This window comes from Notolepis coatsorum (genome assembly GCF_963971535.1).
Source record: "Notolepis coatsorum genome assembly, chromosome: 8".
Classification (NCBI taxonomy): domain Eukaryota; kingdom Metazoa; phylum Chordata; class Actinopteri; order Aulopiformes; family Paralepididae; genus Notolepis; species Notolepis coatsorum.
Genome location: NC_140172.1, coordinates 19,426,934 through 19,453,667, shown reverse-complemented (window position 1 = coordinate 19,453,667; position 26,734 = coordinate 19,426,934). Strand labels below are relative to the sequence as shown.

At 44.8% G+C, this 26,734-nt stretch overlaps 1 protein-coding gene across 1 annotated transcript in view; it reads left to right on the top strand.

Annotated features, from left to right (window-relative positions):
• Positions 1 to 1,322: 1,322 nt before the first annotated feature.
• The window catches only part of LOC311233350 (uncharacterized protein), a gene marked incomplete at its 3' end in the record, with an annotated part of 71,045 nt that continues 45,633 nt past the window's right edge, over positions 1,323 to 26,734 (top strand). The window contains exons 1-5 of the mRNA XM_084320325.1: positions 1,323 to 1,430; positions 14,561 to 14,877; positions 16,228 to 16,277; positions 24,632 to 24,693; positions 24,944 to 25,231. Coding sequence (XP_084176451.1) covers positions 1,412 to 1,430; positions 14,561 to 14,877; positions 16,228 to 16,277; positions 24,632 to 24,693; positions 24,944 to 25,231 — 736 coding nt within the window. The 5' untranslated portion in view covers positions 1,323 to 1,411. The remainder of the gene's footprint in view (positions 1,431 to 14,560; positions 14,878 to 16,227; positions 16,278 to 24,631; positions 24,694 to 24,943; positions 25,232 to 26,734) is intronic.

The window sequence follows — 26,734 nt, the reverse complement described above, 5'->3', positions numbered from 1 at the left end:
TCTATACATTTATGACATACCAGATTTTCAAATACAGTACTGTTTGTGATACTAAAAAAATCCAGAAAAGTGTATATACATTTGACATAGAAACTGTGCATTGGAGGAGGTTGGGTAGGTGGGGTGGGGCTGTACATTGGAGGTGGGGGGGGGGGGATACTGCCAAAGCCATGCTTGGTCTTTTTTGTACAACTGGGTTAGGACATTTGTAGGGGCCAGTTTCGTATTGCAGTCTCCCGTAGCCGTAGGTGTTCTTTGAGAGTGTTTTTGAAGGTGGGTAGTGATTCACATTCCTTTACAGCTTTGGGTAGGGCGTTCCACATTGATGTGGCATAATTGCGAAACGTGTTTAGTCCCTTGTTTGAGCCGAATCTGTGAGAGTTTGATTGATTGATTGATTGAAAAGTTTATTAACAGATTGCAGAATGGGTACAGTACAGTACAGCTCAATACATACAATTGTTAAGGGGATGCAGACCAGAGAAAGACTTTCGTCTTGTTTACATCAGGGTCCCCCATTTTCAATTCATCATAACATATATGACATACATGACATACAGATAGACAGTACTGCTACATCTATACATTTATGACATATCAGATTTGCAAATACAGTACTGTGTGTGATACAAAAGTGTCCAGAAAAGGAGTGTATATACATTTGGCATAGAAACTGTACATTGGAGGAGGTTGGTTGGGTGGGGTGGGGTTGGGTGGGTTGGGTGAGGGCTGTACATTGGAGGTGGGGGGGGGGGGGGGGGGGTTGGGAAGGGGACACACACACATTTTACACTGTACATTGGAATATTGACAAAGCCTTACTTGGTCATTTACTGTACAACATTTACTAGGTTAGGACAGAGTGTTTACCGAGACCACACCGATGTATCCTAGTTCCCACTTCAATGGGATGCATTTAGAGAGAAGAAAGAATATTCTCCAAAATGTATTTGTTAGTTATAAATAGTGATTTTGTGTAAACCTCCCATTTAGTGTACCTCCCGCAATTACAATGACTGCGCTTCGAGCGCCCTCTACTGGCAAGAGTTGGTCCTCTCCTTTATAGAGCTTTGAGGCAGTCCCCGCCCAGCGGAAATGACGTCAGCACGCGCTCTTCGTGTACTGTAGTTTCACCTCGTTGTCTATGGCTAATAAGCTAATGCTAATCTAATTCTCTGATAATATCTAGAACTATGGCTAATAAGCTAATGCTAATCTAATTATCTGATCATATCTAGAACTATAATGCAGAGATCGTGTAATGGATGGACTAACTGCAGCTGCAGAAGATATATTTGAAGTATTTGAACGGACTAAGGTGGAGCACCGTGGAGGAGGATGAACTAGAGGAGAGACTGATCGCCATATTCTTCACCGTGAAACTACTGAATGTTTTGATGCTGAAACTGAGATGAAGAAACACAAAGCAGGTTTGTTAAATCAGAAGGTCCTTTGAACTTTAATGTCACCCTCTTGATCAATAGGCTCCCATTTGAGATGACATTAATGTAATGTTTTATTCTGCATATTACCAGCCGCTTGCAGTGGTTTCATAACCAGGCTGGGCCTTGTGTGCTGCAGACGCCATCATTGTACCCTAATGCTGCTGCACTGTTTCTGTCTTTATTACCTAACAGGCTGAACATAAATACTCCACTAGTTTCAGTTAAAGATGAACCCGAATCTCTTTGTCTGGAAAAAAAAACACAACAAAACAGAGTCGTAGCAACAAGGGTCTGCTGAGGAGTAGAACTAGTCCGGCTCCACGAGCAGAACAAGATAGATGTGACGCGCATCGTATAATAATTCAGTTCCACGTCCAGAATATGCTTTTAAACTATATTCTTTCACTTAAGCTTAGGCACTCTTTCGAAGTTGGTTAAGGTTAGAGTTTGTCTTAGAGCAGGGCGATAGAACGCCAGCCCTGATTCCAAACTCTAACCTTAAACCAACTTCGAAAGAGTCGCCTAAGCTTAACCAGTCATAAGGCTTGTTCGAGATGGGATAGGCGGACGCAGATCTGCGCAGGTTATATCTATGGGTTTTACTACGGCCTCGCCAAACGCGTTGCATGACGGTTAGAATATTGTCCGACTTGCTCTGAAAATCTGACGAGACGAGGCGCAGAACTCTCGCGGGAGCGAGCCACGCACAGCCTTCAGAGCGAGGCTCCACAGTACCTCTCACTCGGCTGCTCCCGGCTGGGAAGCGACTTGCTACGGTCGCGCAAAGCGCCTATTGGCTCAGAAAAGTTGTCAGTCACCAGCCATGTGACAGCCAGGGAGTTATGAGACGTTTGATTGATTGATTGATTGAAAACTTTATTATGTTATGCGTTATCATCATATCATCATGATAAACTTCAAGCTGTCAGACACACATACACACATGCGTCGTCTGTTTTGCCTCAATACTGTATATATAATTCTGTTTTGCCTCAATATACACAGTATACATATATATTAGTGCTGTCAAACGATTAAAATATTTAACTCGATTAATCGCATGATTGTCCATAGTTAACTCGCGATTAATCGCAAATTAATCGCATTTTTTTTTAATTTTTTTTTTATTACCTTAAACAGATCTTTTTCAAGTTCCAAGTTTTAATACTCTTATCAACATGCGAGTCAACAAATGCTTGCTTTGTGCAGCCATTTAACACAAAAGGATGACCCTCATGCATTGCAAATTTGCATCAAATTCAAAACAGAGTGATGCACAAAATAACTTAAAAGAAAATAATAATTTAAAACAATGAATAAAGTGTGCATGAAATAATAGGGGAAAGAAAACGTTAGGAACTTGTTACATTCACACACACAAGGGCTGATTAATCACACACCCCCCTCTCTCCCTCACACACACACTCTCCCAGCTCTTTTTCTCTTTTGCCCCTTCCTCATCTCTCTCACCCCCCTCTCTCTCTATATCTCACACACACACACACACACACACACACACACACACACACACACACACACACACACACACACACACACACACCAGAAACAAACATAGTATCAATGAGAGCATCAATAATACACCTGAGTGAAGTCTAATAAATTTTTTTTTTTTTTTTTTTTTTTTTTAGTTAATCTTGAGTTAAAAAAATTAGTGGCATTAATAGAATCGGGAGTTAACGCGATATTAACGCGATATATTTGACAGCCTTAATATATATTGATGCAAAACAGAATTATTCAGCAGTGTGTTGTGTGTGCGTGCGGCCAGGAGCGTGCAACAAGATGGTATACATTATGGTATATGAATAGTATATTCCACTATAGCAGTATATGGTGTGCTGTACATTTGAATCTGATCTAATTTTGCACACGGCCATCGCATTATAATGAGCTGGACAGGTGTGTAATGTGTGTGTGGTGACGTGAAAGCGTATCTGCCATGCGAGACTAGGCGAGAGGCTCTCGTGAAATCGAAAGTGTCCGCCTTTTTAACTCCTCCCCCGGCTTCACTCGGCTACTCTCGTCTACTAGTCGAGGCAAACCGAAATCCATCTCGAACAAGCCTATAGATAGTGGTAGTTTGCAGGCTGTTCGAGGCGGAAATAGGTGCAGAAATAGGCGTCACACGATTGGCGCACATGTCACATGACCAGAAACGTCAGTGGCCAATCAGATCGCAGAACGCGGAACTGGAAATGGTTGGTAAAAGTATAGACGCACCCCCTCTCCTGAGCTCACCCCCTCTCTCCTGAACTCACCCCCTCTTTCCTGAGCTCACCCCTCTCTCCTGAACTCACCCCCTCTCTCCTGAGCTCACCCCTCTCTCCTGAGCTCACCCCCTCTCTCCTGAGCTCACCCCTCTCTCCTGAGCTCACCCCCTCTCTCCTGAGCTCACCCCCTCTCTCCTGAGCTCACCCCCTCTCTCCTGAGCTCACCCCTCTCTCCTGAACTCACCCCTCTCTCCTGAGCTCACCCCCTCTCTCCTGAACTCACCCCCTCTCTCCGTCCTGACCTCATCCCTCTCTCCTGAACTCACCCCCTCTCTCCTGAACTCACCCCCTCTCTCCTGACCTCACCCCTCCTGAACTCACCTCCTCTCTCCTGAGCTCACCTCCTCTCTCCTGAACGCGTCTATGCTTTTACCAAACGGTTCGTGTTTCCGCGTTCCCGTTTTGCGCTCTTGATTGGCCACGCACGTTTGTGGTCATGTGACATGTGCGCCCAATCGCATGACGAGCAGTGTCTTAGCCCATTTCCGCGGAGAACAGCCTGCAAACGACCTAGCGCCTAGTTTATCACTGGTTAAGCTTAGGCGACTCTTTCGCAGTTGGTTAAGGTTAGAGTTTGGAATCAGGGCTGGCGTTCTATCGCCATGCTCTAAGACAAACTCTAACCTTAACCAACTTCGAAAGAGCGCCTAAGCTTAACCGTCCAAAGAACTTGCCGTCACACGATTGGGCGCACATGTCACATGACCAGAAACGGACCAGAAACGTCAGTGGCCAATCAGATTCGCAAAACGCACGAACCGTTTGGTAAAAATAATGAGGCCTCCTGAACTCACCCCCTCTCTCCGTAAAATGTCAACACCAGTTAAAAGGAGAATGAAATCCCATATGAATACTACTAGGGATGGGTACCGAATTCGTTTTTTTTTTTTTTTTTTTTTTTAACTTTTTTTCTTTTCATGTCAACGTTCACACGCACAATATATGCTTACCTTTGACTTGATTCAACAACAAAGCAGTCGGAGCAATGACAAGCCGAAAACTGTCGAAATTGTAGTTATTTGAAGTTTTGATTTTTTTTTTACGACTGAGGTAGGTAAATTAAATTTCTTGAGACTAAAGTACTGAAAAAAGGTACCGTTGGGTACCGGTATCGATTCACAGGTACCGGTATCGGTTCAAATGTGAAAGGTACCCATCCCTAAATACTACTATTGCAGCCAAACCCCCGTGAACACGCCCACCACCTAAAGTGACAGTACGACTAACAATACAACACCATAAAGTTCAGCTCAACCCCATGTATAAATCATCCATTATCAAAACTCATTCTTAGTTAATAATAGGGATGCCCCGATCACGTTTTTTGCCACCGATACCGATCACCGATCGTCGTGAGCCATATCGGCCGATACCGATCCGATACCGATTGTTTTTGATTAAAAAGAAATTAAAAATTATTTTATATAATTTTTTTTTTTTTTTTTTTATAAAATATATATATTATATAATTAGACTTGTACTTGTATTATCTGCGACTGCGAGACATCGCCACCACGCAACAAGTCAAAATGCTCACTATCTGCAAACAGCTCCACTGTCTGTGTGTACTCTAGTAGCCCAGCTCCAAAAAGGATTCTCCTGTGCTGCAGCGGGACCCCATTGGTAACGTTAAGTGCTTTGGTCATTTCACATTCAGCAAGCCCTCAGCTCGAATATGCATTAAATCAATATTATAAGACATTGATATCAAGAGCTATCTGTAGCTACTGCTAGCCGGCTAGATGACGTTAAGACAGAACTTTATTTCAATGGGACATTTCGTTTTGAACAGTAAACGAACGTCAGCTAACGCAAGCTAACTGAGGTATGAACATGAACTACTAGACTTTCTGGATCATTTGTTGATATCAGGAGCTATCGGTAGCTAGCCGGCTAAATACCGTTAGACAATGCCTACTAAACGTGAATAGTTGACTGGGTAATTTTGTTTAAACAGTAACGATAGCTAGGTAGCTAACGTTAGCGCAGGTCGAATGCAGTGCACTACAGACTCGAGCAGAGGAGCCGCACCTCTTTGTTTACAAACTCTACACGGGGGCGGGCGGGGCTAGGGAGGAGGAGCAGCGGCAGTTTGCAGGTTGTGTGTGTCTGAGACAGACAGCGAGTGAGAGCTTCGCTTGATCGGTTTCCGCTATCGGCGAATATGACTAATTATCGGAATTCACAGATTGCATATTTATACTGAGTATCGGCCGATAACGATCGGTGGCCGATCGATCGGGGCATCCCTAGTTAATAAATAACAAAATGGACATTATGCAACAGCATATTATTTATTCAAAGGAGGTAACAGGATCACAAGACAGGCAGGACTTACGACCTTCACCTACAGACCAGGCTCACAAGACTCCAGCTAGCAGCAGCTACTGGGTAAACAAAAAAAGAGCAAACAATACAGACTGAGGCCCCTCCAGCACCAGTCTCTCAGTTAGTTACAGACTGAGGCCCCTCCAGCACCAGTCTCTCAGTTAGTTACAGACTGAGGCCCCTCCAGCACCAGTCTCTCAGTTAGTTGGTACAGACTGAGGCCCCTCCAGCACCAGTCTCAGTTAGTTGGTACAGACCGAGGCCCCTCCAGCACCAGTCTCAGTTAGTTGGTACAGACTGAGGCCCCTCCAGCACCAGTCTCTCAGTTAGTTACAGACTGAGGCCCCTCCAGCACCAGTCTCTCAGTTAGTTACAGACTGAGGCCCCTCCAGCACCAGTCTCAGTTAGTTACAGACTGAGGCCCCTCCAGCACCAGTCTCTCAGGTAGTTGGTACAGACTGAGGCCCCTCCAGCACCAGTCTCAGTTAGTTACAGACTGAGGCCCCTCCAGCACCAGTCTCTCAGGTAGTTGGTACAGACTGAGGCCCCTCCAGCACCAGTCTCTCAGTTAGTTGGTACAGACTGAGGCCCCTCCAGTACCAGTCTCACAGTTAGTTGCTGTGCCTCAAGCAACAAGCCACCACTACCAAGCCAGCAACCATCAGAATCAGAAAGGTGTTTATTGCCAAGTTTATGTTTATTAGGATCCCCATTCGTCATCACCAATGTGTTGACTATTCTTCCTGGGGTCTGCACAGATATACACATACAAATATGAAACATTCAGTATAAATCATATAGTCATATCACATACATAATCAATAAAAAATAAAACAAAATAAGGTCATGGGTGAATCAATTTCACCATACCTTTAAAACAAAAACAGTACACAGAAGAAATTTGGATAACATGGCTGCAGTTTGTGTCTCAGTAAATACCATATTGGCGGATTGCCGTCATTCAGGTAATTCATTTCCTGGTCCATTTTAATCGCGTCATTCTGATTTGACTCGCATGGTGACGTCACGTGGCGCTGGGGAAGAGGATAGTGATCCGATTGGCTCTGTGGTTGGAGCAAATCCCCGCCCACAACTAGAGATGTTCCGATACCATTTTTTCCTTCCCGATCCTTATTATTATTATGATATTCTCGGTGCGCTCGGGAGGTTCCGTCCTGGCAGGACGGTTACGGCGCTGTCCGTGATGCGCCTGCTCGGTATGATGGCATCTGCTCAAACTGTGGTCCCTCTTGGCCTCCTCTCCTCTGGCCTAAACTTCAATCGGTTCGGATCATTTGAATGAAATGAAATGACTGCGTTGCGTGAAACCACCAGGGGGCGAAATTAAAGCCCGCCGCCCGCCAGGGGCGCTCAGTTTTTACCTTTGGCGCTTGCCACCGAGAGCCCTGCCCGCCGTGTGGCGTGTGGACGTGTAGTTCATAACTATACTCTTATTTTGAAAATCTGTGCGGGTCTCATTTCCGGCCCAAGCGCAGCTAGAGTCATAATATCGATGGCTCCGGCAGTTAGCAGCATTCGGTTCGTATGATATTCTTATTTTGAAAAAAAAAGTGGCAACGAGTCATATCCGCCCAGCCGGGCCAGCCCTGCAACGGGATACTATTGGCTTCTGCTCGTATCAACACAGAGCGGCCCGCAGCTCTAGTGCCACTGCTAACGTTAAGCTCTCAGAATGGTAGCAGCTCGCCTGCAGCATCTAGTGCTAACGTTAAGCTCTCAGAATGGTAGCAGCTCGCCCGCAGCTCTAGTGCTAACGTTAAGCTCTCAGAATGGTAGCAGTCTGCTCTAGTCTAGATCGGACCTCCATGAGCTGCATAATACCTCCGTTCCCTCGTTAGCTAGCTCGCGTTAGCTAGCTCACTTAGATCGATCTGTCCCAGTAAACTAAATTGTCTTAACGTTATCTACCGGGCTAGGTAAGCAGGTAAGAAATATGCTTGGCGGGTAGACTCTTCCCATCTACCCACCACTGGCCGGTGAGTAAAAAAGTAAATTTCGCTCCCTGGAAACCACTGACTGCGCCCCGAGAGGAGTGGTTCGGCAAAAAATTGTTCAGAGTATATTTGCTTAGAAAACATAATTGTCGAATTCAATTATTTTTTTATTTCTCCACGTGGTAAATACACCGGTCACAACATGTTTACATGAACGTTTTGGAGTGTATTTGGTGACTGTGGATACTGTAAGGGAACGTCAGGCTCCTGTCCTCCCCCACTTCCAGTGATGAAGCTAAGCTACGCTAACGGAGCGACTGTTCCCAAAGCTAAATGCACGCACAGAGACAAAAAACGTATGTATCTTCTTGTCTAACTCCAGGGAAGATGTTAAATAAGCTAATTTCCCAAAATGTTGGAGTTTTCCTTTAACTCTACGGTGGTTAACACCATCCAGAACGTGCAAGCTCCATCCACTACCGCGGTTTACGCAGGGAAGTGGCGTATGTTTCGAGAGTGGTGTGAGGTTGGGGGCCTGGACCCGGTGTCGTGCCCCCTGAACTCTGTTCTGTCCTTCCTCCAGTCTATCCTGGATAGGCTGTCGGCCTCGACAGTGAAGGAATACGCCGCAGCTATATCGTCTCGTCATGTGGGTTTTTCATGAGGGTGTTCAGCCACCCTCTCGTGAGATGTTTCCTGCTTGGGGCACAGCGTCTCAAGCCTGTGGAACGTGCTCTGTCTCCGAGCTGGGACCTCCAACTGGTCCTGGAAAGGCAGTTGGGGGCCCCATTTGAGCCTCTTGAGCAGGCGCCATTGGATTGTCTGTCTTTCAAGACCGCGTTCCTTCTGGCCATAACCTCCGCTAAACGCGTGGGTGAGCTGTGTGCTCTCTCGGTGCGGTCCGAGTGCCTGTCTATTCAGGCTGATAACAGTGCGACTCTGAGGCCTAATCCGGCCTTTGTGCCAAAGAATATCCGGAGCTCTTATCGCTCCAGGGATATTGTGCTCCAGGCGTTCCACCCTCCTCCTCCTCACACTAGTGAGTTGGAGGCGAGCCTTCACCTGTTGTGTCCTGTATGTGCGCTGATGGTTTACCGTAGCCGCACGCAGGATATCAGGGCTACCGATCAACTGTTTGTTTGTTACGGTGGCTCCCACGCGGGTAAGGCGCTGTCCAAGCAACGCCTGTCACATTGGTTATTCGAGGACATTGCCCTCTGCTACACTTTGGCCAGACAGGTTCCCCCCGCAGGCGTCAGGGGACACTCCACTCGTGGAGTGGCGGCCTCCGCTGCCCTGCTTGGGGGGGGCCTTGGTGCAGGACATCTGCGCTGCGGCCTCCTGGTCCTCCCTGGGTCCTTTTGTCAGGTTTTACCTCATGGACATGACTGGGGGCTCTGTCTCCCAGGCAGTCCTGAGTGCCGGGACCTCTCCTGCACCCCGCCATCAGGTGGGCTAGCAAGTGTGTGTGGGTGTGGACCGCGAAGTGCTCTGTTCACACGTGGTCCCACTTGCACTGTGTGTTCTAAGGTGACTGGTCCCTTTTTCGCACATTGGTTGTAGTTGACTGCCTCCCCCCCCTCGTTAGGATGGGCGGGTGGACGGGACTCCCCTCCTCCCTGGTCAGGGGCTTATGGGTCCTCAGGGGGTGCATTTGACGTGGCCACGCATCCGCTCTGCCCCTTTTGATCTCAATATGGCAGAGCGAGACGCGATTGCCAGATGTAATATAATGAAGGTTATCCTATAACCCTAGTTATATGAATACTGGCAGAGCGGCTCGCTTTTCAGGGCCCTGAGGACCCTTCACGCATGAAATTCAGACTTGGAAGGGCGTGAGCATGACCACTTCCTGTGTTTTGTAGGGAAACATGGGAGCAGGCGTGGTCACGTGCAAGTGACGTGCATGCGTCAACTTTTTCACGTGCACAATATGTGCATGGAGATGATATCTCAATATGGCAGAGTGAGACGCTCTGCCAGTATTCATATAACTAGGGTTATAGGATAACCTTTGTTACCTGAGAGACCAGATCCTCCTCTGTTGTAGTAACTCTGTTAACTGAGAGACCAGATCCTCCTCTGTTGTAGTAACTCTGTTACCTGAGAGACCAGATCCTTCTCTGTTGTAGTAACTCTGTTACCTGAGAGACCAGATCCTCCTCTGAGTCTGTTGTAGTAACTCTGTTACCTGAGAGACCAGATCCTTCTCTGTTGTAGTAACTCTGTTACCTGAGAGACCAGATCCTCCTCTGTTGTAGTAACTCTGTTACCTGAGAGACCAGATCCTTCTCTGTTGTAGTAACTCTGTTACCTGAGAGACGAGATCCTCCTCTGTTGTAGTAACTCTGTTACCTGAGCAAGAGAGACCAGATCCTCCTCTGGGTTTTTTCTCTCTTGCAGTCCATCTGCAATCTCTTTGGTGGGATACTGAAAGCTCTTTCTAGCGTTCTCCTTGTATTAAAATGTTGGCTGGTAGCCTGGGGCTGGCCTGATGGTGGCTGGTAGCTGGTAGCCTGGGGCTGGCCTGATGGTGGCTGGTAGCTGGTAGCCTGGGGCTGGCCTGATGATGGTGGTGGCTGGTAGCTGGTAGCCTGGGGCTGGCCTGATTTTGGTGGCTGATAGCTGGTAGTCTGGGTCTGGCCTGGTGGTCGTGGCTGGTAGCTTGGGGCTGGCCTGGTGGTGGTGGCTGGTAGCTTGGGGCTGGCCTGGTGGTGGTGGCTGGTAGCTGGTGGCCTGGTGGTGGTAATAATAATAATGCATTTGATTTAAAAGCGCCTTTCAAAGCACTAGGGGTGGGAATCACCAGAGCCCTCACGATACGATATTATCACAATACTTAAGTCACGATACGATAGTATTGCGATATTAATATTGCAATTTATTACCTTTTTTCAACTGCAAAGTAAAAATGTGTCAACATGTTTTATCTAATAAAATAAGGTTTTCAGTCTGTTCATCTCACTTCAATAATTTGTATTGCAGCAAATGGGATTTTCTCAAGCAGACAGATGTCAACACTGTAATCTGTGTTGCATGTACTTGACAAACTGGACTGTTAATTTACAGTCATACTCCAACTGAACTGAATGCACATGTGTGCATGTGTGTGTACTACTGTACTATTACAGGTATTGAAATGAACAATGCAACCTCCTTATGAAAAACATTTATTTGCATAATAAAATATCGATACTTGGCGTCCTTGTATCAATACAGTATCGCCACGCAAAGTATCGCGATACTATACTGTATCGATATTTTCTCCCACCACAAAGCACCCAAGGTCGCCGTACAGGGTTAAAAACAAATACAATTACACACAGTAAAAACACAATATTACAGAGTTACACATAGGGGAGCAGTTATAATAAACTTAAAATTAAAGTGAATATGCCAGAATGAACAGATGTGTTTTGAGACGGGAAACAAAGGTGGGGAGGTTGTCTATTGCACGGATGTCTTGTGGTATTGAATTCCAGAGGGGGGGGACACAGCAGGAGAAGGCTCTGGATCCCATGGTAGTCAGACGGGAAGGGGGAGTGACAAGTTGGAAGGAAGAGGAGGATCTGAGTGACCGAGAGGGAGTGTAGGACTGGAGAAGTTCTGTGAGATAAGGAGGGGCTAGGTTATGGAGGGCCTTGAAGGTGAGTAGTACTAGTAATACTTTGTAGTCAGTGCGTGACTTAACAGGCAGCCAGTGGAGTTGGTGGAGAACAGGAGTGATGTGGTTGGTGGAGGGAGTTCTAGTGATGATGCGGGCGGCTGAGTTTTGGACCAGTTGGAGTTTATAGAGGTACTTGTGTGGGAGACCAATAAGGAGGAGTTACAGTAATCCACGCGGGATGTGACCAGGGCGTGAACAAGAGTAGCGGTGCTGGTAGGTGTAAGTGAGGGGCGGAGACTATTGATGTTGCAAAGGTGGAAGTAAGCAGACTGTGTGATGTTATTTATGTGAGATTTGAATGACGGTGTGTGCTATCGAGGATGACACCCAGACTCTTAACTAGGGCTGGGCGATATGGCCTAAATATGATATCACGATATTTTCTGACCTTTCGGCGATACACGATACGCATCACGATGTTTTTCTTTTTTCCCCCCAAACAATTCATTATGAGGCTTACCAAGACAGTATTTGAGTTTGCAAGCTAACATTAAAGACAAAATAAAATACCCATGCATTTAGCATTTTTATATTATATATTAGATTTAGATTATTGGATTATTAGATTATATATTGCATATATTTAGCAATGAGATATTATATGATTTAGATACGAAATATGATGAATTGAAAATGGGGGACCCTGATGTAAACAAGACGAAAGTCTTTCTCTGTTCTGCATCCTCCAGTCCACTGTTGACTGTTGTTGTATTGAGCTGTACTGTATTGTACCTATGCTGCAATCTGTTAATAACGTTTATATTCATTCAGTCGGCAAACAGAATCAGTTTGATTGACAGTCGCGTCTGCCAATTACGTCACATCGCTTGCACCCGCCCTGCTGTTCTTAGCACCAATCGGCAAGCGCGTATTAATTTTTTACTTCCGCTATTGGAGAGCTCAATGAAAACAACAATGGCAGCGGTAGCTCGCCGCGACCGACTTTTACCTTTTAGCTCTGCAGAATGACTAAACGACTGGAGGCATAATGATTTTACTGCAACGGATGTTATAATAAAAGCATTTCCATACATCTGTCTGATTGAAAACGTTATTAACAGACCGCAGAATGGGCACAACGGAGTCAGCACGGGCTGAGATATGAACGGCTAATGCTTGCTATATCTAGGTCGACCTCGGTCGTTGCTATGTAAATACGCTGATGTTATTGAAAGTGTAACTATATAACGTCAATGCCACAAAACGAATGCCTTTGTTATCATAAGTAGTAACTTTTGATGCAGTAGTGTGTGTGTGGGGCGGCGCTGTTCAAAAGTGTCAACGTGTGGACCAGATTGACGCAACACAAGCCTCTTGGGCAAAACATCACGATATCCACGATACGTTTAAAAAGTGTATCGTTAATGAACTGTACCCGATATTTATATAATATCGTCATATCGCCCAGCCCTACTCTTAACCTGAGGGGAAGGGAAGACTGTAGAGTTGTCAATGGTGAGGGGAAAACTGTGGGATTTGGCTATGGTAGATTTTGAACCAATGAGTTTATCACTGTTTAGTTTTAGGTAGTTGACTGTGAATATACATTTATTTCTTGTAAACATTCAGTAAGGGAAGTGGTAGCTGGTAGCCTGTAGGGGTGGGACGATACATCGATCCAGATCGATACATCGATGTAATTATCAACAATCGAATCGGATCGATGCGATGTAATAAGATCGATTCATATCGATACTCTTATTTTGAAAATCCTGTGGCGAGTCTCATATCCGCCCAAGAACAACAGCAGTAGCTCCGTGTGTGTAGATGTTACAGCATAGCATTCTCCCTTTCTGTGTGTGTGTGTGTGTGTGCGCGCGTCTTTGGAAAGACCAGATGAGGTCAGAGGAGTTTGATGTTTAAATGTTATTTAAACATAAACAATATAATACATAATAAATGTAGGCCTATACATGATCATGCAACATCAACAAATTGTTGTAGGAACGGTTTGGGAGAGGGAGGTTGTGAGTTTTGAGTTCCAAAAAATGTAGCTTAAAGTTTAAAGCTCAATATATAAAAACGTGGCACTTTACAGTGAACAGGAGGTCTATTTGTATTAAAAACAATAGATTGATTTTCCTTTAAATGTCTGGAAGAGCTCAAAAATACAAATGTCAAATGATATTTTCATTACCTTTTTTTTGTTGATCTAAATGTTACTGATTGTGTTAAATGGGCATATGATATCATCTCATATCGATCGCAGGCACCTGAATCTAATCGTATCGTATTGTATCGTGAGAGACTTTGTGATATCGGCAAATATCGTATCGTTGTCCAAAGAATCGATATCGTATCGTATCATGATGAAACTGGTGATTCCCACCCCTAGTAGCCTGATGGTGGTAGCTGAGCAGGTGAAGCCTGGGCCTGGCCTGATGGTGGTAACTGAGCAGGTGAAGCCTGGGCCTGGCCTGATGGTGGTAGCTGAGCAGGTGAAGCCTGGGCCTGGCCTGATGGTGGTACCTGAGCAGGTGAAGCCTGGGCCTGGCCTGATGGTGGTAGCTGAGCAGGTGAAGCCTGGGCCTGGCCTGATGGTGGTAGCTGAGCAGGTGAAGCCTGGGCCTGGCCTGATGGTGGTAGCTGAGCAGGTGAAGCCTGGGCCTGGCCTGATGGTGGTAGCTGAGCAGGTGAAGCCTGGGCCTGGGCTGAGGCTGCTGGAGCCAAGTAGTTTTCACATACAAGGAATTTGCTTTGGTCATTTTCGGTGCCACATTAGATAATAAAATAAAAAGGTTGAGTAAAATAAAATGAAATATCAACTAAGATAATTATGATAGAAGCACAATATAATATAATTCTGAAATAAAAAGAAAAATAGGCCAGGGCTGTTCAACTGTAAAATAAAGAGGTGGAACACTGTGTTGTCAGGACCTAGGATGCAGCAGAGCCTGGACTTGGACGCGGCGTCGTCGTCGCTCCCGACTCTCACCCCTCCGGCCAACCCGCTGTCCAGCATCAAGCTGCTGCCCATCGAGCCTCCCGTGAAGCTGGTCCCCATCAGCACCATGGCACCGCCGAAGCCCATCCCGGGCGAGTCTCAGGAGGACTTCCTGCGGAGGAAGAGGGAGTACTGGAGGGTGAAGAAGACTATGAAGGACAAGGAGCTGACCCAGAGGAGAGCCTCAAACAACTGGAGGCCCATTCGACCCACCGCCCAGGCCCAGCTCCAGGGCATGGAGACACAGGTACAGGGGACTGTGACTGGTCTAGGACCAGCTCCAGGGCATGGAGACACAGGTACAGGGGACTGTGACTGGTCTAGGACCAGCTCCAGGGCATGGAGACACAGGTAAAGGGGACTGTGACTGGTCTAGGACCAGTTAGGTTTATACTGACTATAGGGCTGGTCCTCTCTTAGTTGATTCGTTGGTTGGTTTGGTCTCTTTGTTCGTTGGTTTGTTGTTATCCCCTGAAAAGTCACAAGCACATCTCTTGGAAGCACTCGATTTAAAGAGGTCCATCTGCATGGTTGCATAATGTGGGAAACACAATTTCACGGATTTGTCTTCAAATCAATTGGTCAACAAAGTCCTATGACAACTAAGAAATGTCTCAAGTCAAGGACAACCCTCATTGATTGTTGAAGAGTGGGCTGCCTTTTCTGATAATGCTGCACAGCAACTCCATGTAAAGCATTCTGTACAGTAGGGCTGTCTTAAATACGTCGAAGCTTCGTTCGATGGCACGAGCTTCGAACATAAAAAAAGAATCGAAGCAAAAAAAAAAAAAATATATATATATATTTTTTTTTTCTCAAATCTTGCGCCTCCATTCCAATGAAACGAAAGTAAGCGGCGCCTTCCCGCCTCCATTCCAATGAAACGAAAGTAAGCGGCGCCTCGACTCCACCTCTCTACAACAAGCACGTGGAGATTATCTGTGTTGAAAACAACAAGGACATGTGCAGAAGACATGTCGACGAAGAAGCGAAGCAATGCCGTTTGTTATTTAAGACTATGTCGGACAGATTTGTGTTCATTGTGCTGCTTTTTTAAAGTGTCCCGACCCATATAAAAATATGTCTTAATAAAACATGGTTAATTAAGTCGAATTCTGCCTTTGTCTCTATCAACTACATATAAATATTTATATAATTGTTTGCTTGATAGACGAAGGTTGCAACATAATTATGTAATGTCATGTCGTTGGCTGTGAGAGCAGCCCCACTGCACCCAGGCAGCGCAGCCGAGTGAAACCTTGTTGGCTGCGTCACAGTCACGGAAGGGGCTACTTAATTAATTAATCCAATCCACTTTATTTATAGAGCACATTTAAAAACAACAAAGTTTACCAAAGTGCTGTACAAGTCCCACAACATAAGATACAAAAAAAATATATATATATATAATTAATTCTTTTTTTTTCTTTTTTCGAAGCTTCGAATTAAAATCGAAGCTCGGCCCCAAAGCTTCGATTGCCAAAAAAAGCTTTGAAGGTCAGCCCTACTGTACAGTATATAATAATTCTGTTTATAATCTCTCTCGCTCTCGCTCTCTCTCGCTCGCTCTCGCTCTCTCTCTCCTATCGTTCTGTAGGATTCTGGGCAGTGGATGAACTCCTCGGAAGATTCTGATCAGCTAATGAGGTGGGAAACCTTTTTTCTGTCTCCTGGAGCTCAACGCGCCGTGATAATGAATGTAACATGTACACATCTCTTTAACAGTGATAATGGATGTAACATGTACACCTCTCTTTAACAGTGATAATGAATGTAACATGTACACCTCTCTTTAACAGTGATAATGAATGTAACATGTACACCCAGGGGCGTAGCTGGGGGGGGGGTAGCTTAGGATGATTCCAAGGGCCCAGCACTGGGGGGTACTCAGGTGTATTATTGATAGAGCTGCCGCGGTATCGGTATTACCGCGGTATCGCTGTTACATCATGCCCACCGCAGCGTTGGGCTGAATACCGGCATCACCGCTGTTTTTTATTATATTATTATTATTATTACGCTCTCGTTGGGCTTGCGGCTCTGCAGATATACCCTACTTCTCTGTCGAGATTCCAAGCGACCCTATTGGCTACCAGAAAAGTCACATGAAACACTGCAGACCACTGATTGGTCAGAAGAGATACGCGTCACATGCTGGAGCATCTTGCAGTGCTTTTACTTCCTGAATCTCAGCCATGAGCCATTGATCAGAGCTCACAGTCACAACACGGCTAATAGTACGTTAGCTCCCACCGGAGACCGGAGTGGATTACCGACGCCGTCGCTCCTCAGGGAACGAGGCATAATGATTTTACTGCAACGAAATGTTATAATAAAAGCCCTTCGTTCTATACACTTGTCTGATTGAAAACTTTATTAACAGACCGCAGAATGGGTACAACTCGGCACGCTCTGAGCAAAGAAAGGAACTTAGATATTAATTGAGTAACGCTTGCCTTGCTATGGTCCGGTAAATACGAACGTGTAATTATACTAACGTTAATGCCACAAATCGAATGCCTTTGTAATCATAAGTAGTAACGTTATAATAAGAAGAAGAAGAAAGGGTCGGGGGGGTAACCGGCGGGCGCGCCGCTACCACCCCTGCTCGCGACACCGAGGGGAGACTTCGAATCCGTGTTTCACTTTTAATAACGAATGCGTGCATGCCGAATCCCAAACAATATTCATGCTGCAAAGTCATCCTCTAAAGATAGACATTTAGACTAGAGGCAGGCTATATGCTATAAAGAGTAGACTACAAAAAAAATGCATTCAGACTTTTTTTTTTTGTGTGTGTGTTTGTGCGGTAATAACCGCGGCGGTAGGAAATATTTTGCAAATTTGTGCGGTAAGGAAAACATCAATACCGTGGCAGCTCTAATTATTGATGCTCTCATTGATACTATGTTTGTTTCTGAAGTGTGTGTGTGTGAGAGATATATAGAGAGAGAGGGGGGGGCTTTGGTAGACTATTGCATTGGTCCATTCATTGAAGATGAACGCAATGCGACATCCTTTACTAGGCTCACCCACCAACAGTGCAGGTGCTGAACTGCTGATCCGAATGTATAGGTAAAAAACATATTATGCGTTTTCATCAATAAAAAAATGGCACAAAAAAATTCGCTCGCATTCACTGGGGGCCTACAAATACATTCTTTCAGGGGGCCCAGAATCTGGAGCTACACCCCTGTGTACACCTCTCTTTAACAGTGATAATGAATGTAACATGTACACCTCTCTTTAACAGTGATAATGGATGTAACATGTACACCTCTTTTTAACAGTGATAATGAATGTAACATGTACACCTCTCTTTAACAGTGATAATGAATGTAACATGTACACCTCTCTTTAACAGTGATAATGAATGTAACATGTACACCTCTATTTAACAGTGATAATGAATGTAACATGTACACCTCTCTTTAACAGTGCTAATGAATGTAACATGTACACCGCTCTTTCACAGTGATAATGAATGTAACATGTACACCTCTCTTTAACAGTGATAATGAATGTAACATGTAGAGATGTTCCGATACCATTTTTTCCTTCCCGATCCGATTCCGATACCTAAGCTTTGGGTATCGGCCGATACCGATCCGATACCAGTGCATACATTAAAAAAAAACTAAAAATTTTTATTATATAAATAATATATATATATTTTTTTTACAGATACTGTTTTATATATACTGTTTTTTAGTAATAACTAGAAAGTAATGGTATTTATTCAACAACAGGTGATTGTATAGATTAGTATTAGTATCATTAACTATGCTCAATGAGTTCACCCACGGAAAGGTTGTTGGGACATTGTTTCCGCACGGACGTTATATGCTGTTGCACTTGCTATCCAGTCTGCAGAGGCTCTGGCTAGTAGTAACGTGTATGTTGTGATTTTCGATGCAAAATAAATATTCAACACTCTCTTTTGAGACTCTGCCTCAGACTCTTATCCTTTGGCACTAAAAGCTAAACATTGTCACCGGTATGGCTGTCCGCAACATGTCATTAATTGCGTGCGAGAAGTCGATCAGCGACGACACTTTAGGTTACCCACGTTAGCGTGAGCTAACGTTAGATGGAAAGACAATGTAACGTTACTGCCAGTAACTTACTGGTGAAAAAGTGATTTACCTTGGAATACTCATTTGCCAACTTGCTGTACTTTGCTTGCAGGTCTGCAGCCATTATTGCTGGATTATGAATAGCCCCAACTTTAGCCAAGGTAACGTTAAGCTAAAACTCGCTTTTCAGCTAGCGCTTTAGCTAATGCTAATAACGCCAGCAAGCCCCGCTCTGCCGGGACGATGGCATTTAAGAAAGTATCTGTTGTTAAAATGACAAATGGCATTGACACTTTAATTCACGGTCGATTAAAAACACATTTGTTTTATAATGCTCACTCTCAGCAGTGTTGTTGATAAATAACGTCATGGCATCGGAGGCTAGACTTTCGGCGTACTCGCCGATACCAGCATTTTAGGCAGTATCGGAGGCATTTCCGATACTGGTATCGGTATCGGAACAACTCTAGTAACATGTACACCTCTCTTTAACAGTGATAATGAATGTAACATGTACACCTCTCTTTAACAGTGATAATGAATGTAACATGTACACCACTCTTGAAAAATACGCCACTTCCCAGCGTAAACCGCGGTAGTGGGCGGAGCGTGCGCGTTCCGGATGGTGTTAACCACAGTAGGGTTCAGACACATCTCCAGATTCACCCTTTCAGCAGCCAAACCATCAATGGCTGCCCGCAGAAACTGCGTCCTGTGAGCCTGGGAGAGGGCCCGTGGCGACTCCGGAACAGGCCACGCCGGGGCCACCAAGAGCTGAATCAGGCCCGGGAACCACACAGCCGTGGCCCGGTCCGGCGCGACCATGATCAAAGTCCTGCGCTCCCGACGTACCCGCTCCAACAGCTGAGCTATCTGGTATATGGGGGGGAATGCGTACAGAATCCCGGGCGGCCACGGATACATCGAGAAGGCATCCACTCCCAGAGAGGGGTTGTCCTTCCGACTGACCGAGAACCACAAGGGGCACTGGTGGGACTGTCTGCTCGCAAACAGGTCCACTGTGGCCTTCCTGAATTGGTCCCAGACCTGTCTGACTATGTCTGGATGTAGTCCCCACTCGTCGGGGTGAGGACCGCCCCGCGACATCACATCTGCACCCACATTCTCCCTGCCGGGGATGTGGAGGGCCCTCAGGCTGCCCAGATTGACAGACGCCCATAGCCAGAGCTCGACCGCCACCCGGTGCAGACAGGGGGAGCGTACTCCCCCCTGTCTGTTGATATACGACGCTGCCGTCGTGTTGTCCGTCCTGATCAAACATGCATGTCCACCACAAGGCGGCCGAGCCGCTTGAGGACCAGAAGGACTTCCTTCAATTCCAACACATTGATATGTAGAGCAGACCGGGCAGCATGGTACTGCCATCTGCCCCCTACTATGTGGGCCCGACGCGTGAATATTTTCCCTAATGGGGTTGTACTTCCGTGTTCGGTTTGCGCAATCTGATTGGCCACTGATGTTTCTGGTCATGTGACATGTGCGCCAATCGTGTGACGCCTGTTTCTGCGCCTATTTCCGGCTCTAACAGCCTGCAAACTACCTAACGCCTAGTTTATCACTGGTTAAGCTTAGGCGATTCTTTCGAAGTTGGTTAAGGTTAGAGTTTGGAATCAGGGCTGGTGTTCTATCGCCCTGCTCTAAGACAAACTCTAACCTTAACCAACTTCGAAAGAGTGCCTAAGCTTAACCGGTGAGCTTAACTTGTCCTTCCGCGTTCCCGTTTTGCGCTCTGATTGGCCACGCTCCTACGCTATTACGCCCCCCTTATCTACGCCAGTTATCTACGTAAGTAGAGAGTCGGCATTGCACTCAACCGATTCATTCAACACAATACACCATCCAACCAGAGTGGGAGCGCACACACAAAAGCACACACGCATGATATCTGATTTATTAATGCCAAATAATGGACGACGACCGCAATTGGCACTTGAAAAGTGTAAATGATGGATTAGTCAGTAACAATTCATGACAGCTTGTATAGCTCAACTGGTTAGTGCCCTGCCTGTCGACCATATGCTCCCCGGTTCGAATCTCTTGCTTACTTTTTTTTTCCCGTAACGTTAAATAATCTATCCACTCTGGTGTCCCAAAAAGGACAATAACACCACCTTATGCATACTGCACCTTATGTGAATACTGTGAATACTGTATATTGCAGTTGGTTAGATAGTCAATTCTATTGACTTATTTGTTTACACTGCTTGTGTTGTTTTCAATACCTGTGTACCCCCCCCATGCTGCTATGATGCCTGAATTACCCCAAGGGGATCAATAAAGGAATATCTTATCTTATCAACCAGAGTGGATAAATTAATTAACGTTACAGAAAAAAAATAAGTATCCAAGAGATTCAAACCGGGGACCATATGGTCCACAGGCAGGGGACTAACCAGTTGAGCTATACAAGCTGTCATGAATTCTTACTGACTAATCCATCATTTACACTTTTCAAGTGCCAATTGCAGTCGTCGTCCATTATTTGGCATTAATAAATCAGATATCATGCGTGTGTGCTTTTGTGTGTACGCTCTCGCGCTGACTCGTTAAGCCTTTCCCTACGCATATTCATTTCTGGAGCATTTCTTTATCCACTCTGGCGTGATGGTGTATTGTACTCTCAAATCGCTTCCTGTTGAATGAATCGGTTGAGTGCAATGCCGACTCTCTACTTACGAGGGGGGCGTAATAGCGTAGGTCAGTGGCCAATCAGAGCGCAAAACGGGAACGCGGAAGGACAAGTTGCTTGTGGAAAGTATAGACGCGTCCAGTATAGGTCTGACTCTGACACCTCCCGATTTCTTGGGCACCAGAAAATACCGTGAGTAAACGCCACACATCGCGTCCTCACTTGGGACCACGACAATGGCCTGCTTCGCCAACAGAGATTGGATCTCGTCGGCCAGAGCTGTCACTGCTGCGGACCCTGACAAAAGGGTCTGTACCAAACCCAAAATGGGGATAAACTAGGGATAAATGCTAAGTCCCTGAGAAACTGGTTCCTATATACACTACTATACAATATACAATTTACAATTCTAACTCTTAATGTATCTAAACTATACTATACAGTATCTCCTTCCTTTAAAGCAGGGGTCTCAAACTCGCGGGCCAATTGCGGCCCGCGGGATGATATTTTGCGGCCCCCTACTTGACGTCAACGTTTAGTGTTAGTGCGGCCCGCGCGCAACTTGTTGATGAGTCGTTGCGCGAGTTAGAAGTTTTATTTATTTGGTCACTTGTAGGCTATCATAGCGCAGGCTCATGACAGCAACGTTACGTTAGTGACTTGGTTGAAACGTGATTCCGGAGTGATATCAAGTAAAGTGGAAGGCAAATGCATCCTTGCTATCTCCTCTGCGAGCAGTGCTCTGCATGTGCGGCTGCACTGCCACTGTCTGTCTGTGTACGGGTCTGGTCCAATCACATTCAGCGTCCCGTCAGTTTCTCCCCCCCACCCACAGTCTGCGAATCAGAGGCAGAGTAGGGCGGGTCTTCACGGAATGCGTGTCGTCTCTTTCAGTCCGAGTCAGAGCAGAGAGTTGACAGCGCATCTACAGTAGCCTCGCTCCCAGTTTTTGTTAAACGGAGTGCATGGCGGTGGCGATTGAATGGAACTCGACCGGATAGACCGGAACAGGAATGCGAAGGAGACGTCAGTGACGTCACGTACTGGACATACTACATCGCCCTCTGTAGAACACAAATGAGTAAGGGCGCACATAATAATAATACAGTTTTATCTTTTTATCTTTTTATTATTGTTAAATCTATGTCACAACGAGAAAAAGCAACCATGGGTGGCATGGATGTTGGCTAAACACAAGAAGCCATTCTCTCTCTCTGATGCATACATAATAAAATAATGTATGACTGAAGTGATGGAGACCATGTTTGAAGGCAAAAGCAAATCCCCCTCAGATCGCACAGCAACCAGAATAACTGAAATACTGGCTGGTGATTTGATTAAACAGCTTTGTGATAGAATAAAAAAAGATGCACAGTGCATTTCCATAGCTGCATGTGGATGAGTCCACTGACACCACTGCTAAATATTGAGAAGATTGGATCAGTTGTACTTTTTTTTTGAATACTTGAAACTCTTTTTTTGTGGAATATTTGATGCGGCCCAGCCTCACCCAGACTTTTTAAGTGACATTTTGTTTAAAGTGATTGTTTTAGCGGTTGCCGTGTGTGTGTGTGTGCGTGTGCTCATGTGTACTTGTGAGTGGAGAGTTCAGTGTTCTGATGGCCTGGGGGAAGAAGCTGAGCCGGAGTCTCTCTGTTCTTGCAGCGTGTGACCGTAGGCGCTTGCCTGACCGCAGCAGCTTGAACAGGCTGTTGTTGGGGTGGTGGGGGTCTTTCATAATTCTGCAGGCTCTGGATTTGCACCTCCTGTTATATAACAGTGATAATGAATGTAACTGTAACATGTACATCTCTCTTTCACAGTGATAATGAATGTAACATGTACACCTCTCTTTAACTCATTCTGCGCCAATCACGAGAAAACTCGGGTTTTAATCGTTATTTCTTTTATTAGCTATATCCATAAATTTTTCATCCATCCAGCCTGATGTTATCATTGGGAATGGGTCTGAGCTCGCAAAAGGGCAAATACTATGCCTTCCAACCGGTATTGCACTCCATTATAAATTATGTAGTTTCTTGCGCCCCGCTACAAGCCCCATTTCATGTATGCATGAGGAGACATAATAATGATAATCTAGCGTTGATTTCAGGAAGATTTGATAATAAGATGAAAAATGACAACGTGATAAGTGTATTCCACTAAAACGCTATTATCACGTCTTTTCCTGGGATTACTAAGAATCACCAAAACTATACTCATATTCAAAACGGAAATGTACGGATGAAAAAACAATCCGTTTTTTGCATGTTGACCAGAAGCAACTCACTGACAATCGACAGCATTATTAGACCCATAGCTATAATATAAGATATATTTTAAGCAGGGCTGTCAGTTGATCACGTTAATTAGATTAATTAATTACACATCAAATTATCGTGTTGTGAAAATTAACATTTTTTTTAATTTTTTTTAATTGTTTTTTTTTTTTAATCTCATTCATTCCATAAGAACGTAGAATAAACATTTACAAACTTTTTTTTTAAATGGACTATTTGCATGTTCTTGGTATCTGATTCTAGGGACATCTATGGATCTCAGGGAATGTATTCCCAGTGTCAGAAATACTGTGTCTGTTACTAGGCTTGAGTACATTGTAATGAACCAAATGAGAATCTTAATTTTTTTTTTACTGTGAATAATACCATGCTCAAATTTACCAGACCTGAAAAATCTAAACAAATGAATAAAGGGAAGACGATTAAACAAAAGGTCTTGTAGATACAGTACTGAATTCTGCCATCCGGACACATGCTATTTTAAATATAGAATATAAAATATCAGGCCTAAAATGCTTATGCGATTAAAATGTGATTAATTAGATTAATTAATTACAAATCCTGTAATTAATTAGATAAATTTTTTTAATCACCTGACGGCACTAATTTTAACCACTCACAAATTTTGCAGTCTCCCCATTGATTAAAGCGATGGCGTTCTAGCACCCCCATGGCGCCGGCCCCCTGGCGCTGAATGAGTTAACGGTGATAATGAATGTAACATGTACACCTCTCTTTAACAGTGATAATGGATGTAACATGTACACCTCTCTTTAACAGTGATAATGAATGTAACATGTACACCTCTCTTTAACAGTGATAATGAATGTAACTGTAACATGTAAACCTCTCTTTAACAGTGATAATGAATATAACATGTACATCTCTCTTTCACAGTGATAATGAATGTAACATGTACACCTCTCTTTCACAGTGATAATGAATGTAACTAACATGTACACCTCTCTTCCACAGTGCTTCCTCTGACGCTGACCATGGCTACTTCCCTTACTCCAGCTATACAGTACAGATAGAAGGTATAGTATTGCCAAAGAATGTTTAGACGGACTAAAGTCATTATATAGACTATCTCTGGTATTATTTATTTTGATAGTCAGTGAATTTACTTTTAGTAAATGTCTCTCTCTCTCTCTCTCTCTCTCTCTCTCTCTCTCTCTCTCTCTCTCTCTCTCTCTCTCTCTCTCTCTCTCTCTCTCTCTCTCTCTCTCTCTCTCTCTCTCTCTCTCTCTCTCTCTCTCTCTCTCTCTCTCTCCCCCCTTTACTCAGATGAGTCTGACGGGCTGTTCGGCTTCATGTCGGACGGCGCGTGGCGGAGCCGCTACCTCATGGACCATGACCCGCTGAACCAGCTGCTGGTGTGCATGGTGTGCGGGGACCTCCAGTACTCGCAGAGCCTGGATTGCGTGCGCGCCCACATCGAGGAGGCCCACCCGGACACCCTGAACCTGGAGGCACCGGAGCGCAGGCGCATCCTGGAGGCCTGGGACGAGCAGGTGTCCCAGCGGGAGCGCTTCTTCAGCAGCCAGCTGCAGCAGCAGAGCGGGGACCTGCCAGGTGAGGCCCCCCCGGTAGCCACTGACCGTAGTCACCTGGCCATGCCATTTTGCTCTTATGGCGTGCTCAGGTTGGGATTCCTTTCATCTCATTCAAACCTTTTATTTATTCTCAAAGGGACAATTGAGGTCACCCTCATTTTCAATGTCGTCGAGACTTTACAGACTTTTCAATGCATACATTTTTTACAATACAATAATAATAATAAATATGAATGACTCTATAGCACCTTTCACACATGGGCCGCAGCCCAGAGTACCCCACAGCAACTAGTATACAATTTACATAAAACCAGCACACAATTGACCGAATAAAAACTGCATAAATTACATAAGAATAGGTATAAAAGACAATAAAAGTAGTGCAACGTAAACATGCAGACAAGTTTCAAGTTTGTTTATTAATTATCACAATAAAATACACGTACTTTACGGTGAAATGCTTGGTTCTCTATGAGCCCCTGAGAGCGTGCTTCATACAGTAAAAAAAGTAAGTAAAGTAAGTAAAGAGGAATATACAATATACACGTATTGCAATAAATGCACACAATGCATTGATGAAAGCGTCTGGTAAGATCATTAAGCATCTCTGTGTATGGCTCTAGAGCAGTGTTTCTCAACTGGTGGGTCGCGACCCAAAAGTGGGTCGCAGGGCCATTTTGAGTGGGTTGCGGATGTGTGTGTAAAAAAAATATATATATATATATATATAGTAAAAAAAATAATTTATAATTTTTTTTGCACTACCTATCTTTGTGAAAGTGGCTTTTCAGCTCTTGTCTAGCTGAAGACAAAGCAGAGGAACATATTGGACATTGAGCATGACCTCAGAGTTGCTTTGTCTACCATCACCCCAGACTTTGAGACTCTTGTCAGGAGCAAACAACATCCCCAGTTATCCCATTAGTTCCCTGGGATGTTAAGCTAAGAAGTCTGCTAAGAAGGATATATTATTATTTATTATTATTATTATTATTATTTTATTTCATTGTGTTTTTTGCCCTAGTTGTACTTTTGTTGCAACTAGGGATGCCCCGATCGATCGGCCAGCGATCGGTATCGGTCGATATTCAGTATAAATATGAGATTGGTGAATTCCGATAATGCTTTATTTTCGCAGATCGTGAAAACCGATCGAAAAACATGATCCAATTCTTAGCGGAGTTCTCACTCGGTGACTTCTCTCTCAGACACACAGAGCTGCAGCAACGCGCTGCTCCGCCCCCTCCTCCTCCTCCCCTGCCCCTCCCGCACCCGTGTCAACAAGCTCCAGCAATAGTCTGCTCTAGTGCATGCAACCTCTGTGAGCTAACGTTAGCTACCTAGCTATTGTTACTGTTTAAACAAAATCACCCAGTCAACTATTCACTTTTAGTTTAATACATGTGGCATTGTCTAACGGTATCTAGCTGGCGAGCTACTAATAGCTCCTGATATCAACAAATGCTCCAGCAATAGTCTAGTAGTGCATGATACCTCCGTTAGCTAGGTAGCTCACGTTAGC